The sequence below is a fragment of the Silene latifolia genome, chromosome Y (genome assembly GCF_048544455.1).
Source record: "Silene latifolia isolate original U9 population chromosome Y, ASM4854445v1, whole genome shotgun sequence".
Lineage (NCBI taxonomy): Eukaryota > Viridiplantae > Streptophyta > Magnoliopsida > Caryophyllales > Caryophyllaceae > Silene > Silene latifolia.
Genome location: NC_133538.1, coordinates 205,861,671 through 205,880,643, shown reverse-complemented (window position 1 = coordinate 205,880,643; position 18,973 = coordinate 205,861,671). Strand labels below are relative to the sequence as shown.

The 18,973-nt window shown below is 38.3% G+C and overlaps 1 protein-coding gene across 1 annotated transcript; it reads left to right on the top strand.

The window, feature by feature from the left end:
• Positions 1-12,712: 12,712 nt before the first annotated feature.
• LOC141629950 (F-box protein At4g09920-like) lies at positions 12,713-14,218 on the top strand. The gene has a single exon (XM_074442860.1). The coding sequence runs from the start codon at positions 12,713-12,715 to the stop codon at positions 14,216-14,218; it is 1,506 nt and encodes a 501-aa protein (XP_074298961.1).
• The last annotated feature ends 4,755 nt before the right edge of the window (positions 14,219-18,973 follow it).

The window sequence follows — 18,973 nt, the reverse complement described above, 5'->3', positions numbered from 1 at the left end:
TCGATGAAGTGGGGAAGGATGACTCAAGGGATATAATTTCAAGCATGATCGAAAAACTTCAAAATATTGCGCTGGACTTAAAATCGAAAAAGCATAGTGAGAAGTTGAATGGGAGCACAGAGAGGGATGGGGAGGAGGCAGGAGTGTCACATGTGGTAAATGGTGAGGGGCAGCAAGTTGAGGAGGTTGGGAGGGGCAGCAGCATAGGAGAAGTGTGTTCGTTGGAGGGGATGGGAGGAAGGGAGGCTACTTATGTGCCTTATGCTGTGGAGGTTTTGATGGGGGAGGGAGAAGGAGGTGAGAAGGAGGATACAAGGATGAAGGGGGGCAGGAAGCTGATGATAGGGGTGGATGTGGTACAGTGCGGGGTTGGAGGAGGTTAGCAAGGGAGGGAGTAGAAGAAGAGGGGGTGCAATATGGTTCGAAGGAAGCAGGACTGTTGGCTACTAAGAGGACGAGGGAAGAGAGTGATTTAGAGGGTGGGCAGAAGAAATATAAACTAACTTTTGATGGGGGCGTCTTAGAACCTACGGCGGAGGTTGACGGTGGTCAACCCCGCCGGGCCCAATGAATATCATAAGCATTAACTCTCGGGGCTTGGGCAACCCCGACACGGTGATTGCGCTCCGTGAGCTGGTACGGAGGGAGGCCCCGTCCATACTGTTTTTATGCGAAACAAAATTGTGTGGTCGTGAAATGAGGAGGGTGCGTGAGAGGATAGGTGGTTACTTTGGCATTGAGGTTGATAGTGTCGGAAGGTCGGGAGGGTTGGCTTTTCTCTGGAGGAAGGATATTGACTGTACTTTTATTTCAGCATATGTTCATCACATGGACTTTCGGGTTCGTGGGGATGGAGGGGAGTGGAGGATAACTGGGTTTTACGGGTGGCCATCTGTGACGGATCGTCACTTATCGTGGGAGCTTCTTCGTTTACTTCATTCTCAATCGCAACTTCCTTGGGTTTGCATTGGCGATTTTAATGAAATAATGTACTCAACTGAGATGAAGGGTGGAAGCCGTCCACAATGGCAGATGAATAATTTTAGGAATGCACTTGATGACTGTGGATTACGGTGTATTGCTTGGGAGGGGTATAATTTCTCTTTTGATAAAGGGCGGGCTGGTGAAGCAAATAGACAAAGCATGCTTGATAGAGCGGTGTGTACGGGAGAATGGACATATTTGTTTCCTTTTGCCCGACTGCATTACCTAGCTCGGGATTGGTCGGATCACGCACCTATAAAACTCGTCCTTAATATGAGGGAGATGGGTGACAGGCGGGAAAAGGGATTCAAATTTGAACAAATTTGGGTGGGGGAGGAGGGAAGTGGGGATGCAGTGGCTCGTGGGGTGGAGAGAGGCAGGGGTGATTTGGTGTCTATCCAGGAGGCATGCGCGAAAGTACTGAAGGCGTGGAAAGGGACGGGAATTAAGCAGATTAGTCGGAGTATTGGGGGAAAATTGAAGCAGCTGTCCAAGTTAAATGAGGAGGTCCGGTCCGTGGAAAACATTCAGAGAAGGAAAAAGCTGGTTGCGGAATTGGCAAAGTTACGGGGTCAAGAAGAGAAGTTTTGGAGGCAACGCTCGAGGGCACTATGGCTCAAAGACGGGGATAAGAATACCAAGTTTTTTCATACAAGAGCCGGGGAGCGGAAAAGCAAGAACCATATTGCCAAGTTGATCGATGATAACGGGTTTCAGCGTGTTGGGGATGAAGAAGTAGCAAAGGTAGCCAACGCATATTTTCAGGGGCTTTTCCAGACTACCCAACCCATGGTCACGGATGATATTCTAGCGGGAGTTGGAAATAGAGTTACTGCTGCCATGAACGAAGGCCTTCGACGTGAATATACCGAGGAAGAAATCACTGACGCGCTTAATCAAATGCATCCTTTGAAGGCTCCGGGACCGGATGGCATGAACGGCCTTTTCTATCAAACATATTGGGATCTGGTAGGTCCATGTGTTACGAGGACGGTTCTTGCTATTCTAAGGGGAGAATCATCGCCGAGGGAGATAAATAAGACTAACATAGTTCTCATTCCGAAGAAGAAAGCCCCTGATAAAATCCGAGAATTCCGACCTATTAGCCTTTGCAATGTGGCTTATAAACTGGTATCAAAAGTCCTTGCAAACCGTTTAAAAGCCTTTCTTGGTGATATTGTCTCGGAAAACCAAAGCGCATTCACCCCGGGAAGAGCCATTTCGGATAATGTCCTAATTGCCTTCGAAATTTTCAATTTTATGAAGGGCAATAATGGAAGAGAGGGTTTTATGGCTTTGAAACTTGATATGGCAAAGGCGTATGATAGAGTGGAGTGGGTCTTTCTGGAGCGGGTCCTTAGGGCGATGGGTTTTGATAGGGCATGGATTCGAAGAGTAATGGAATGCGTCTCAACGGTGTCCTTCTCGGTCCTAATAAACGGGCAGCCATCGAGTACTTTCATACCATCGCGGGGCTTGAGACAAGGCGATCCCCTTTCACCGTACTTGTTTATCCTTTGTGCGGAAGTTCTCTCCAGTTTGATGCGACGGGCTGTGGAGCAACGCAGCTTGCATGGTGTACGTATAGCGCGGACTGCTCCACCGATATCGCATCTTTTATTTGCTGACGATAGCATCTTTTTCATGAGGGCCTCGGCTGATGAGGTTGAGACTGTTTCGAATGTGCTTAGACGGTATGAAAATGCATCTGGGCAACTGGTGAGTCGTGAAAAAACTACGGTTTCTTTCAGCAAGGGTATACCGAGACAGAAGCGTAGTAACTTGGCTACGAGGTTGGGTGTAGTGGAAGTGGAGGAGCAGGAGAGATATTTGGGACTGCCCACAGTGGTTGGTCGATCTAAGAAGGTGTTAATGGACATCTTGAGGGATAAGCTGAGTAAAAGACTAAGTGGGTGGCGCGGGAAAATATTGTCTAGGGCTGGTAAGGAGGTTCTTATAAAGGCAGTTACCAATTCACTCCCTACCTATGTTATGAGTATTTTTAAAATTCCCGTTAGCTTCTGTGGCGAGCTTAGATCTTTAATCTCTCGCTTTTGGTGGGGCCATGACGAGGGGAAGAAGGGAATAAGCTGGGTAGCGTGGCGAAAGTTGTGTAAACCGAAGAGTCTAGGGGGGATGGGTTTTCGTGACTTCCATATGTTTAATGTTGCTTTAATTGGGAAGCAGATATGGAGATTGCTAACAGTTCCTGACTGTCTGTTTACTAAACTTATGAAGGCCAAATACTTCCCTAATGGAGATGTTATGTCGGCTACAATTGGCAGCTCCCCAAGCTATACGTGGAGAGGGATGATTGAAGCGAGGGAGGCGCTTATGACGGGTTGGAGGAGAAGGATAGGGGATGGGCTCTCAACACGGGTTTGGTTAGACGCGTGGCTGCCAGGAACGCAAACTGGACGAATCATAACACCACCGGTTCAGGGGTTCGAAGATATGCAGGTGGCTGATTTTTTAGAAGGTGATGGGTTACGCTGGAGTCATGATTTGCTCGCACAGTGGCTGCTGACAATCGATAAAGATCGAGTCACCAATATCCGCATCAGTCCAAACAAACCGGGTGATGTTTGGTATTGGGTCGCGGAAAAGGATGGCCTCTATTCTGTGAGATCAGCTTACCGTAGGGCTGGCAAGGGAAGCGGAGTCAGTGGAGGTAGGAGGGGCGTCTGATTGGGAGAAGGAAAAATGGTTCTGGAATCGGCTGTGGAAAATCCCGGTTTGGCCCCGAGTGAAGCTCTTTTTTTGGCAGCTGTGCAGCGAGGCGCTAGCAACAAGGGCAAATATAGCGACGCGAATTCGAGGTGAGTGCTCCTTTTGTTCTCTTTGTAATTCTTATCTTGAGTCGGCTTTGCATTTGTTCCGTGATTGTGCAGTTGCGAAGAGGATTTGGGAGGGTTTGGGCTTGGACGAGGAGACAGGGACTCGGTTGGAGGGGTGAGAGATTGGGTGGAGGAGAAATGGAAGACTATTGGAGGGCGTGAGCATTCGATCTTTATGGTAGGTTGCTGGGCTCTTTGGGAACATCGAAACAAGGTGGTATTTGATGGGAAGGAGGTGGATCCATGGGGGGTTATTCGCAGGGTGGAAGACGTGATGGAGGAGATTGAAGGGGGAGGTTTTGCTAGGCTGAAAGATGGAGCACGTGAAGGTGGAGCTGGTGGGGGGGGGGGGGGGGGGGAAGAAGCGAGGATGGGTGGCTCCTAAAGCCGGGTATGTGAAGGTGAATGTGGATGCGGGAGTGAAGGAGGGAGTAGGTGTGAGCGGTGGGGCTGTGTGTCGAGACGAGCGGGGTACAGTGCTTTGGGGCTTATCGTGGGTCGTTGAGCAGGAATGGGAGCCTCAAATGGCGGAAGCTGTTGCGATCTATGAAGGAGTGCAGGAGGCTCTACGGAATCACCATTCTCACGTGGTGATAGAAAGTGATTGTAAAACCCCTGATTTTCGGCTAAATGAAAAGTAACTTTTATATGTAAAACTCGCCGAAAATACAGAAATGTTATAATTTTAATATATAAAGTCTCTTATTACAAATCCTTTTAAATATAAAATAATACAAAATGTAAACAAACTTTTTAAAAACTTTAAATAAATTCTTCACTTCATTATCTTCACTGGGCATTTAAAATGTCGGCTCGCCACTGCGGGTTATGAGTCAAACTTTAATCTTCACTGGGCATTTAAAATGTCGGCTCGCCACTGCGGGTTATGAGCCAAACTATAATCTTCACTGGGCATTTAAAATGCCGGCTCGCCACTGAGGGTTATGAGCCAAACTATAATCTTCACTGGGCATTTAAAATGCCGGCTCGCCACTGCGGGTTAAGAGCCAAACTTTAATTCTCTAATCTTATAGCTTTCAATTTTAGCGAATACGCTAAATAAATTGTAAAATTCTGAAACAAAGCGGAGTTGTCATATTATTAAGAATATAGTATAATTACTTCCAAAAATAATATAACTCGGAAACTTAGTCACTTTGCTTAGATGATACTATAAAATAAATAGAGGACAATCATCACTTACAAATCAATATTTTCAAAACAATAGAGTTTAGTCCCTTACCTTCAAAGTGACAATACCTGTTCTAGTGGTTCAGAGAGATTCTTCTATAAACTCTTCGTCTCAGTTTTATAGTTATCCTTCTATTAGCCGCTAATCAATGCTATAAACTTACAACATCATTTTTTTACAAGCAAAATATAACTAAAGAAAACTTACTACCACTAATTAAGGTCAAATAAAACGATAATTTGAACACCAAGAAAATTATAACCGTCCTACCAGGAATTCAATACTTTCAATCTATAAAACTTGGTTTCCTTAACAACCCATTACCCATCTCAAACTCAATATCGATATTGTCAAATATTCCATTAAAGAAACTGCTCAACACTTAAAGTACAAGACTTTAAGCTACTTACCCGCGAGTCGAAGGTCAAAGGAACGAAGATAAAGACACAACACTAAATTTCCACAATCTCAATCGTTATTCAAACTTAACTGAGCATTAAACTTTCTCGCTAAACTAATATGACGACATCTGACACACTGGTAATTAGCAAACTATTTATTTCTATCTCCTCTTCCACATATACCTATATTCAACATTAACTTATCCAACATGTATACACACTAGTCACTAGCTAATTCCCCACATAATCGTGATAACACTCTTGTCTCCATTATCTCGTGAATTTCATATTACACACGGATTATAACCAATTCCTTAACACAACTCCGTTAGTCAACCCGTCTCACAATTAATTAAAGAAATAGAAAAATTTAGTTATATTCACATAAAAAACCAATCGCTAATAACTAAACACGAATAACTCCTCAGCGCATAATAATACTAAACAAATTAATAGAAGTTAGCAAGTAATTCCTATAACCTCGAACAATAATAATAATATTAGGATCGGTAGAATTGTGTTACCTTAAAAAAATAGCGGAATCAACCTCGAATAATGCAAAAACGTACTCCAGAGTAAAAACCCAGATTAATTAAAGGTGGATAGACACAAGATTAACATGATGATAATGATGGTACGACAGCCTTAACACAAGTTGGAGAGTATCTTATGAATAAAGACGATGATGCATGGTGTATTGATAAATTGGTGACATGAAAAAAATCTGATGCTTTGTAATTTTGTAGGATCTCAAAGAAGACAAAAATTGGGTTAGGCGGCAGACATAATTCATGAAATAAGAAGGGAAAGCAAGTTGAGTACATGCCAAAATAAAACGAAACGGTTTAAGTGATAAGTGTGATAAGAAAAATAAAAGGCACCGCTTCAAATGGATGACCAATATTAAGTTCACATTTCACTATTTTTTTTTTTTTTTTTTTTTGGAAATTTAATTATTTAAATGAGTATTAAAATATTTGGGTTATTACAGTGATTGCCTGTCGCTTGTCGAGGCGCTTAAGAAGGAGGCACCAGGAAGAAGTAATCTTGCGTTAGTTATTGCGGATATCTGAACGCTTTGTAGTTCCTTTATTTCAATTCAATGGGTGTATACTAGCCGTACGAACAATAGTGTCGCCCATACTTTAGCTCATGTTTTACCTTTTGTTGCTGGTAGAGTTGTATGGTCGGATAGTTTACCGCCGACTGTGAACAATGCTGTTTCATTTGATTCGTTATCTATGCAGTAAAGCCTTCGGGGGCTTTCCCTTTCAAAAAAAAAATTACCCTTTAAAAATATACCCAATTTTAAAAAATAACCAAATAAATAAGACACCCTTTCCTTAATAGAATATGTAAATAAATAACGGGAAGAGGGAACTATAATTATTCTTGTACGGAGAAAAGAAGAGTTGTTAAAGGTGGAAGATGTGAGAGTAACACAAAAGAAATAAACAATGAGGAAAAGTTAATAGTCTTTAATGAGGCATATTTGCGGAATAAAGAAATATTGTTTTGGGCCTCAATATTTATAAGGGTTTTTATCGTCAATGTATTCTTTTGGGCCTCAATATTCCTTCTAACATGCTAAAGGGTTGAACTCAGAAATTTGGGGCCCTTTCTTTTATGGGCCCCGGTGTGGCGAGCTGAATTGTTTTACCTATGTGCCGTCTCTGATTACCATATATAAGAAGTCTCAAAGGTTTTCCTTTAGAAACAAACGAACATTAAACTAAAAACTTTCACAAATTGTAGTGTAAGACTTAAATTTAGATAAGACTGACCAATAATTTTAGGCCCATCAAAATTACTTAGTAAAAATATAAAATAATATTTTTATTTTAATAACTTAATATTATAAGTTGATAATATACAAATTTAAATATGTTAGTTTTCAAAATAAGTTATAAAGTTTTCAAAATAAAATAAAAAGCTTGATATATTAATGACTTATGCTTGGGCCTTCTCCTATTGTGCCAGTCTTATGCTATAGGACGGTCCTATAGGAGAGTTGCTGAAAAACTTTTCATTAAAATATAACTTTTTATCAAATTAAATTAATTTTTTAATTAAAATAAAATAAAAGTCGAAATACAAATTTCTAATCTTTGTTAGAGAATAAATTGACGCATATTTGCTCTATATAAAAGAAAATATAAACTTATATTTTTAGATATGTGAACAGGAAAAATCACTAAAGTAATTTGAGAAATTTATAAAATGAAATTATTGGCTTAGTGATAAAAAAAATCCATTAATGTACACATTTCATGACATTATTCAATTTTATTAAATAGTTTTGCAGTTCAATATTTTTTCTCACATCAAAATATAATAATGTGAAATATGAAAAATTAATGAATTGTTTATTTAGCATAATAAGTTAGGTAAAAATAAAAACGCTATAAATACCGCGCAATGATCTAAATTAATATTTAAATAAATGGGTTAAATTTATTTTCATTTGTGGTAAAAGTCAAATTAGGTTATACTCAGTCAAATCATAAATCAACCAAAACACTCGGAAAGTCGGAAGATCTTGTGAAAGAGTGAAAACCCTTAAACGTTAAACTTCAGAACTCTCTTTAGCCAATTTAAACCTCATCGATGGCCGTCTAAGAAAAGGCGAAGAAGAGACGGAGGAAAAATAACAAGTTTCAAAGTGTAGAACAAACAAATGACCTGCTGAGTTCACTCCATGACGATATACTTATCGTGATTATCTCCTGTCTTCCTCTTCGATCAGCCGTTGTCACCGGGTTACTATCCCGTCGATGGCGTAGTCTATGGAAGAACATATCCTCCATTATCATGACCGATCCTAAGTCCGATTATAAGTTTGTATTCTCTGATGTTTTTCTTAACGTCATGAGGCAAATTAAGTCCCCTTTCATCCATCGTTTCCATCTCGTATTTGAGAGCAATGTTTCGAGCAGGCATTGGCATCCTCCTGACGACTATTCTTGGCTTCGCCGAATTTGTGACTGGAATGTCCGTGAACTCAAGTTAACGTGGCCTTATTTTTCGTATAAGTCTCAGGTTCTGTTGCCTAGTTATATTTTTCAAGCGCGGTCACTGGTATCCATTAGCTTGGACTCAACGTTCCGTTGGGAGTTGCCTATTGGTGCCGATTCAATCATTCTACCCAATTTGAAGAGTCTAAGCCTTCATTTTCATTATTTTAATTGCGAGTGCCTAGGAAAGCTTATCAAATCCTGTCTATCGCTTGAAGAATTGTCTTTAAAGTGCGTAGATAATTCGTCAAATGGTTATTTGAGATGTTCGAATCAAACTCTAAGACGATTATTTATAAACTTGAGGTCCGAGTGTAAAATCAAAATTGTGATTAACGCCCCAAAATTAGAGTATCTGAATATTTGTGCTCCGGTAGCTGCGGTAATTTGCCTTGAAGAAGAACCAATTGCGTTGCGTGAAGCTAAACTCCAAATTAGTGAAAAGCATTATCGTCTAGACGATGAAGACGATGAAGAAAAGAAGTTGAAATCAAAATTTTACGAAGCGATTTCCAGTGTTGGCTTGATTACTCTGGATGTTGCAGTACTAGATTGCATACGTACCGTGTTTCGCAACGTAACTAGGCTTACATTAAACATCAAAAATTACGTCGATACCCTTGATACTAATTTAGTGTTGTCATTACTGAAATTATGCCCCGTGCTAGACGTTTTTGCTCTAAAACTTGAAGGCGTTTGTACTAATACTAAGAATATACCGTGGTTGAAACTCCCCTTCACATTCTAGCCGTTCAAGCACCTTACGACGAGTACTCAAGAGGTTGGAGGTAGAAATCGACTGGTGGGATTACAGAGTCCCATCAAAATATTTCGTGGAGTTAGTAGGATTCTTGTTACTAAGTAACACTATCGATTCAAAGCATTTCCATTTTAGGTTACATGCTGCAAGATATTGTCGAAAGGAAACTGTAGAATGTATAAAAAGAATGGAAATAGATTTATGCAGGATATTTCATCAAGCTCCAATGGTTTCTAAGGGACATGAGGTTGAATTTGTAGGGGAGTTTTACAAGCTGTCTCGTAATTCTTGTCGGAAATTTTCAAGAGCAAATCGGGAAATCATCTATTTTAGTTGTTCGCAACCGAAGAGAAGATTAGTGTTTTTTTTTTCTTTTTTTTTTTACAATAGTGAATGTTGCATTTTATGCAAAATATACTTTTCATTGTTTAAGTTGCCGTTTATATTATCTTACAAAGTTACAATAGGCCGGAAGTCTTTGAAACATTGCGATACAATGAGTCAATGATTGTTTAAGTTGCCGTTTATATTATCTTACATTTATTGTTGGTTTCGTGATGTTTCCGCTGCAAGTTCATAACTCTGACAATTTCCGTATCATTAATTAAATAGATGTTTCTCATAAATCGATAAGTTAACAGATAGAGCTAAGAATAAATTACAGAGTACATATAAATACCATAGAATCATGATACACTCATGACCTCAGTTCAAACCCTGTAGCCTATTAACTCATGTGACTCCCTTCACACACAAAATAAGATAAAATTGCTTGTCAACCTTTTCAACCGACTATTCGAAACCTATTTGTGAAACATCCCTAAAAATTCAACCTCATATATAGTAGCTTGCACAGATTCAACTCCTCTTTTCGTCTAAGATTTAAATTACTTTTCGATCTGTGCGAAATGTTTAGGACAGCCCACCCTTAAACAGAAGTGATCTATGTCTATTTCGCCGCTTAAAAAGTACCGTGTTAACTTTAGGAATGATTGTGCAACCTTATGATATGTCCAACCACCTTCGATCTCTATTCTCTTGAGTACTCGTCGTGAGGTTCCTCCTACACGGCCAGGATTCATTAGGGTTCTATCCTCGATACTTATATCCCACAAGTCTAGGATAAGAACGTCTAATAAAGGACACGACTCGATTAATGACATCACGATCTCAATGTTGTGGCACAATTTCATATTTAGTGCAGTTCGATTTACGTTGCCAAAGACGGTAGACACATTATCTAGTACAAAAATGTCAAGCTTGAGGAACCTAGCATTACTAATAGAGTAATAGCCCCATAAAATTCCGACATTGCCTTGTTTTGATCATCGCATAGATGTTCATTGCTGCCGGTGTAGATTTCTGCTTCATACAACGAAAGAGGTTTCTGTTCAAAGCGAAATATGACGGGTGTTGATCGAGTTCGATACATTATTTCTTTGAAAACTTGTAGCTGCACAAATCGCTCATCAGTAGTTTCCGATCACTATATTTCGCGTTGAGATGCACAATCATCCCAAAGTTGCTATTAATTGAAATTGAACTGATTGTTTTTTTTTTATCGGTGCATAAAAGTTTAGGTTCATGGGTATGTCTTACCCAGTCCAAGGTCTGTGCAGATCACTGACCTCTTTAATAACTGTTTACAAATCGCATACCAACAGGTCTATATTTTAACTCGATGGGAATCAAACCCCTGACTTCAAGAGGTCATAAGGTGAACTCTTTACCATGGGAGCCAGCCCTTGTTGTGGGCTTAAAATGGGTGCTAAAACAAAATGGATATGATTTTGATTGGGTCATATTCAAATTAATGGGGTATTTATTTATATAAATGTACATGTAGTACTTTCTCCGTCCCGGTCATTTGTTGTCTTTTTGTTTTGGCACAAAGACTAAGAAAAGAGGAGATAACTAATTACTAAATGATATATGGACCTAATTGAGTGTGAATAAGCAAATTATTTATCAAATGCACTAAAATGGAAAAGGACAACAAATGACCGAAACGGAGACATTATAACATAACACAAGTTAAAAAGCCTGAAATGTTAATAGTCAACAGGCTGCGTTAACCTTATCGATGGCCGTCAAAGATAAAGCAGCCAAGAGATGGAGAACAAATAAAAACCCTGAAGGCCTGAATACATGTTAGTATAACATATAGAAAATTTTCTAGAGCAAATCGCGAAATCATCCATTTCAGTTGTTCGCCATGAAGCAGATGAATATGAAGCGATTTCGGTTCTATTATATGCTATTATCAATAGATTAGTGTTTCAACAATGACTCTTCGTAATCATTCTAGAAGGCAATCGATTTGTAGATGTTGATCATGATATTTTTCGGACATTGCTCTTTCATACACGGATTATAATTAAATGCTCTTTAACAGTTATGCCATTAGAAATGTATTACTTGGTAACATGCGTGCTTTTCTTCTAAGAACGCCCGTCATAGGAGTAACGTAATTTGGCCTTCTTTTTGGGATTTAAAATCAAAGTATGTACATTACATAAAAAGAAGGATTAATATGTTTTTCAAAATTAGCATCGTTGGCTAATGGATGTTGTTTTATGAAGGACTATTGAGTCAATTCCAATAACAAATTCTAAGGATTCCTCAACACTTGAAATGTCTCAATTACGGAATTCAATTCCAATTCAAGGTTCCAAAATATACCATAAAGTAATTTGAGAAATTTATAAAATGAAATTATTAGCTTAGTGATAAAAAAATTTCATTAATATATACATTTCATGATATTACTAAATTTTGTTAAATAGTTTTGCATTCAATTTTTTTTCCTCACAGAATATAATAATGTATGAAAATTTAATGAGGTGTTAATTTAGCATAATTCTCCGTAAATAACAAAAAAAATAAAAACTCTATAAATACCGCGAATTCATTGCGCGAGATCTAAGTTATTATTTAAATAAATGGCTTAAATTATTTGGGATATTCTACATGGTACTCCTAGATTTTTTTAATTATATTCTAAGGAGTACCCCTTCTTTCTTGCTAAAAAGCTTTGACCATGCATAATTCATGGTAATGAATCGGAAAGCGACATAACTTTTTTTCAAATTGATCGTCTTTCCGAGATCTTTTAATTTTAAAAAAAAAATTGTCACTTTATGAACCTTTTGCAAGAGTGATGTCGGTCAAATGTTTTTAACCAAATAAACTTTGACTAACTATATCCTATGGATACAAGTTCATAAAGTAATGATTTTTTTTTTCAAATTGACCGTCTTTACTATATGTTTAATTTGGAAAAAAAGATTTGTTGTTTTTTGGGTTCGTAAGCAAGAATTATAAACGTCAAAGATTTTTAGCTAAAAAAGAGAAAATCACGTAGAATATACAAAAACAAAGGGATACCCTATAGAATATCCCAATTTATTTTTGGAGAGAATATCCCAATTTATTTTCATTTGCGGTAAAAGTCAAATTAGGTTATACACTCAGTCAAATCATAACTCAACCAACACTCTCTTTAGCCACTTTAAACCTCATCGATGGCCGTCAAAGAAAAGGCGAAGAAGAGACGGAGGAAAAATAACAACTTTCAAAGCGTAGAACAAACAAATGACCGGCTGAGTTCTCTCCATGACGATATACTTATCGTGATTATCTCCTGTCTTCCTCTTCGATCAGCCGTTGTCACCGGGTTACTATCCCGTCGATGGCGTGGCCTATGGAAGAACATATCCTCCATTATCATAAGCGATCATAAGTCCGATTATAAGTTTGTATTCTCTGAAGTTTTTCTTAACGTCATGAGGCAAATTAAGTCCCCTTTCATCCATCGTTTCCATCTCGAATTTGATGACAATGTTTCGATCAAGCATTGGCAGCGTCCTCACTATTCTTGGCTTCGCCGAATTTGTAACTGGAATGTCCGTGAACTCAATTTAACGTGGACCCCTTATTTTTATGGTAAGCATAAGCCTAGATTACCGAGTTATGTTTTTCAAACGCGGTCACTGGTATCCATCGAGTTGGACTCAACATACGATTGGGAGTTACTTGCTTATCCCATCATTTTACCCAATTTGAAGAAGCTAAGCCTTAGTTTTTGTTCTATTACTTGCGAGTGCCTGGGAATGCTAATCAAATCTTGTCTATTGCTTGAAGAATTGTCTTTAACGAGCGTAGAGTTTAGGACAGATGGTTATTTGAAATGTTCGAATCAAAATCTAAGACGATTATTTATGTACTTGAGGTTCGGGAATAGAAGCAAAGTGGTGATTAACGCCCCAAAATTAGAGTATTTGGATGTCTGTGCTTCGATAAAAGGGGTAATTTGCCTTGACGAGGAACCAATTGCGTTGCGTGAAGCAAAACACCAAATTAGTGAAAATCATCATCCTCTAGACGATGAAAAAAAGAAGTTGATGTCAAAATTTTATGAAGCGATTTCTAGTGTTGCATGGATTACCCTGAATGTTGCGGTTCTAGGTTGCATATCAACCGTGTTTTGTAACGTAACTAGGCTTACACTAAAAATGAAAACGTACCCTGATATCCTGGATACTAATTTATTGTTGTCATTACTGAAATTGTGCCCTTTGCTAGATGTTTTTACTCTAAAACTCGAAGAAGGTTATATTAAACATAAACCGTGGTTGAAACTCCCCTCAGATTCTCGCCATTCAAGCACTTTAAATCGAGTACTCAAGAGGGTGGAGGTAGAAATCGACTGGTGGAATTACAGAGTCCCATCAAAATCTTTCGTGGAGTTAGTAGGATTCTTGTTACTAAGTAACACTATTGATTCAAAGCATTTCCATTTTAGGTTATGTGCTGTGAGATATTGTAGAAAGGAAACTGAAGAACGTATAAGAAGAATGGAAATGGACTTATGCAAGATATTTCACCAAGCTCCAATGGTTTCAAAGGGACATGAGGTTGAATTTGTAGGGGAGTTTTACAAGCTGTCTCGTAATGCTTGTCGGAAATTTTCAAGAGCAAATCGGGAAATCATCTATTTTAGTTGTTCGCAACCACGAATAGAAGATTAGTTTACTTAAAGTTTCAATCTTTATTATATTTTCATTATGTTTAATATTGTTATTAGAGTAGTAGTTAGCATATTTAATGTTAATTCAAGTATGGTTATTGAGTAGTATTCTCACTAGGGTTCGATTAGACCCAACATGTTTATTTTACATGATTATGTCTTGATTTTGATGAGTTGTTGAATAATCGGTTGGGATTGGTTAAGGGATAATTGGGAAGTTAGATGTGGCCCTAATGACTTAGACCATGACTAGGATATCATGGGAGTGGGTTCTAATTTTTTGAAGTACCATCATTGCGTGAATGTTATGGTTTGTTATGTACTTATAAATTCCAAAAGTGAGAGCTTTGGATACTTGGCCAACATGTTTCGCTATTGTGGTGTGGTGGATTTGGAGGTGGAGGAATTGTTGGAGTTTTGGTAGGATGGAGGATATCCCTCAAAACATGTTCACTTTCTTAATGCAAAGAATTTGGGAAATACGGAATGCGAAGGAATCCATTGACTTGCTAGCTGAACCAGGTCATTTGAAGTACCAAGAAACTTTTGTCAGGTGGGTTGCACCACCAAAATGGTGAATTGTACTTAATATCGATGGAGCCTCAAAGGGTAACCCGGGTCCGTCAGGGGCGGGGGGCATTTTCAGCGACACTTCAGAGAACTTGCTTCTAGCTTACGCAGAATGCTTAGGACTAGTGACGGTCACTAGGGCTGAGTTGATGGCCTTGAAGCGGTGGTTGATGATTGCGACGGAGAGATTTGGTGGTCGGCTTATTATGCAAACGGACTCAAGCACGGTTGTAACTATGCTGGAGGAGAGGGAGGAATTACAGGCGGCACATGCTCATTTGGTCCAGATTTACAAGTGTTTCCTAAACGACCATCCACGAAATATTGAGGTACACCATATTTATCGCGAAGCAAATAGATGTGCGGATTGGCTCGCAAATATGGGTGTTGGCGGGTTCAACGAGTGGTTGTGTGGGAGCCTGATGATATACCGAATCCGCTTTATCGTTTTATGCAGCAGGACATTGGAGGCGTGTCATGGCCAAGGATTGTCCCAATCAATAAGTCGTAGTTTATTTGCTCTGTTTTTTCTTTGTACTTTCCTTTTCATGTTGTTCGTTATCGTTTTCGCTTTTACTTATTTACTAGCTTAATACCCGTGTAGAATGCACGGGTATATATAATATCATTTGATATTCTCATAGCATAATATTCAGATAGTTTACATAGATAACCTCCTACGAATCAATTGACTCCTCCCGAGAAAAAAATATAATGAACAAATCAATTAAAAATAATATGAGAATGTCACCAAAATATGTGAGATAACTTGTAGTCTTGAACGCCAGTTTCAATAAGGAATACTCATGAATTCAAATTTAAACTAATTGATATCATAAACTAATTATCGAAATATACTTTCATCGAATAATCCTATAAATTGTCTACCAGCATTAGATATAAAGCTATTTTCTTACATCAGTTTAGATTAGTTAACGCTGTTGTCTGAATACTCATCAAACTTTTTCTTCCTTAAAGTTGCAAGAGAGATGATTTAAATTGGTTAATATCTATCAATACAAATTGATCAATTTTTCAGATCCTATGAGTCACTTTTAATGTTGACGTGAGTGAAGCCACCTAACATAATTTACTGAACTTCATCATTAAAGCTTCAGCAACACATGCCTCTACAAAAGCTTATGTTACGGTTAATGAGTGCCTGTGATAAACAAATCTCCCATTCTTTTATTAATTTCTTGCGACTTGCGAGTTATCACTTTCTCTTATAAAAGAACTGAGTTGGAGAACAATTATAGAGCACGAAGAAGGGAAGTACAATGATGATTACATATATTTAAAAACAAAAGAAAATGTGTGTTTAAGCATTTAGGGTTTTGGCTGAATGGGGAAGAAAAAAAATTCGAGTAGAAAGAGAACTTAATTAAATTTTTAAACATGTCATAATTGAAATGAAAAAAGAGGATGAATATTAGCCATAAATTTAAACACTGAACTTACATACTCCATCGTCATCATACTGTCTTATTCACCGTAAATGCTCGACCCGATTGCATTGTTTAACAAAATTTTAGTAATTGAAGCCTAAATTAGCCAAATCAATAATAACATACATACATAAACATCATGAAATCACTCTATTGAAACTAAATTATTCAGAAAATAGGTAAAAATAAAACAATACCAAGTAAATGATCAATAAACTTAGCACTCTGCCTCCGCTTATTAAAGGATAGGTATATGTGATATGAGTAGGCGGGAAAAAACACATGTGTGGTTTCTGTATTATAGATTAGTAATTAGTAATGGGCTTAATCCCGCTTCGTGTAACCCAAAAAAAATAGAGTTTTTTAAACGGGTTCGGGTACGAGTTCGGGTTCGGAGTTTAATTAACTTTGTCAAGACTCGAGTTTTAGGCATAAAAATCTTTGGTCCATATCCAAGTGAAACTAAACCCAACATCGTAACTCATAGTACAAACGTATAAATACCAAATGAAGACTTAGACCCCTAAAAATTTGTTAAACCCTAATCATGGCTGCCAAAAACAGAGCAGAGCAGAGGAGGCAGAGGACTAAAAAGAAGGAAGACGCCAAACAAAAACAAGACAGGCTAAGCTCCCTTCCCGACGATATTCTTATCGGAATTATCGCCTACCTTCCTCTCCCTCAAGCCATCGCCACCGAGTCGTTATCTCGTCGATGGCTTGGTCTCTGGACTAACCGTACTACAATTCAATTAAGCAACCGTAATTACGACTGCTTACTTGAATTCTTTATCGCTTTTGATGATATCATGACCTACTTTACCTCACCCGTCCTCCGTAGTTTTAGGGTGTGTTTGGATTGAGTGATTTGGAGGGAAAAGAAAGGGAGGGAGAGTAGGGAATTGAAAATCCTTTGTTTGGATAGCAAATAAGGGTGGAGGGAAATGGAGGGGGAGAGATTTGGAGGGTTCCATTTTCCCTCCTCCAAGGAAAATCATAATCTCTCCACAATAGGCAAGATTTGGAAAGAAATTGTATCCAAACACCCACATTTCATTTGCCCTCCCCTTCCCTTACCTCCCTTTCTCTTCCCTCCTTCCCCCTCCCCTTCCTTTCCCTCTACTTTTGCTATCCAAACACACCCTTAGTTTCGAGTTAGTTGGCGTGAATAACCATTCGTTATATCTGCCTTCCTTTGATTCGAAAGTCAAACAAATTTGTGAGCTGAACATCTGTGAACTTAAGGTAACATTCCATGTTAATTATGATGGTATGAATATCGTTAATTTTCCGAGTGTAGTTTTTCAAATGCAGTCGTTGGTATCGGTTGAGTTTTGCTCAACGGTTGGTTGGCAGTTGCCTGAATCGATCAATCTTCCTAAGCTGAAGAACTTAACTCTTTATCTTTGTCCTTTAAATTGCAATTGGTTCGAGAAACTAACCAAGGCTTGTCCATCACTCGAAGAAGTATCTTTAAACTACGAGGATCATAACTGTTTTTGTTGGCCGATACAGTTTGGAAATTATACTTCTAATATTGAGTGTAGCAATCGAAATTTAAGACGTTTGTTTATAAACTTGGAAAAAAGCGAATACCTTAAATTTCGTATTAATGCCCCAAAGATAGAGTTATTGTCTGTTCGAGCTCCAAAATCAACGATTTGTACCTTCGGAAAGGTACCAATTATTTTACGTGAAGCAAACATCGAATTAACCGGTGTTGAACCTCCAGCGAAGGTAGATTACGAGTTAATGGCAGAATTTTACAAGGTTATGTCTAATGCTCGGGTACTGTCGCTCCATGTTTTTGCACTAGCTAATTTTCCTACTACCTTGCTTCGAAAGGCTACCAGCCTTACTCTCGACACGAAATTGTGTAACGATGTTGACACAAAGATTGTGTTGTCGTCCTTCCAAGAATTATGTCCAAAATTGGACGCTTTGACCCTTAAATTTTCGGATTTTGGGAAGAATAACGATGTTGACACGAAGTGGATCCTCCCAAAACCTTCCAATGTAAGCACATTACCACAAGGACTTAAGACGATAGTGCTCGAAACTCACTGGTACGCTTATTGTAAGCCGATGAAATCTTTTTTACAGTTAATAAGATACTTGTTAAGTGAGGCCACATATTTAGAGCATTTCAAGTTCGATGCAAGAGGTTCCGAAGAATTAGAAGATTTCGAATCAGTAAGTGTAGAGAGTAAAAAAAAAACAGAATTGATGTTTTGCAATCTACTCTTCCATTGTCCTACGACTTCGTTAGGGTGTGAGGTTGAATTCGTTGGGAGATTTTTCAGGATGTCTCGAAAATCCGGCCCCAAAGTAACAAGTTCAGATGGTGAAGTTATCCCTTTTAATCGTTTGCCAAGCCTTATATATTGTAGTCGAGTTTATTTTATTATCAATCCTCTAGAATGACAAGAAAAAAAACCTATGGTCATAGGTACTCGTAATTGTGCTAAAGCTTATATATTATCGGTTTTTCTAACCTATGCCCACTAGGCATAGGATAAGAAGCTAAAATAGGAAAGTATTAAATGTATTTTTTGTGAAGAAAAGTAAAAGTGATGAGATATTACAATTTCCCATGAAAATATCATTTAATACTTTCTTTTTTTGGTTTATGGTTAGAAAAACCCATATATTATAGTCGAGTTTAATTTAAAAAATAAAATAAAATCACAAATACCTTGCGAAGAGAAAAGCTAAAGGAGGTTGAAGATATTACGGTAT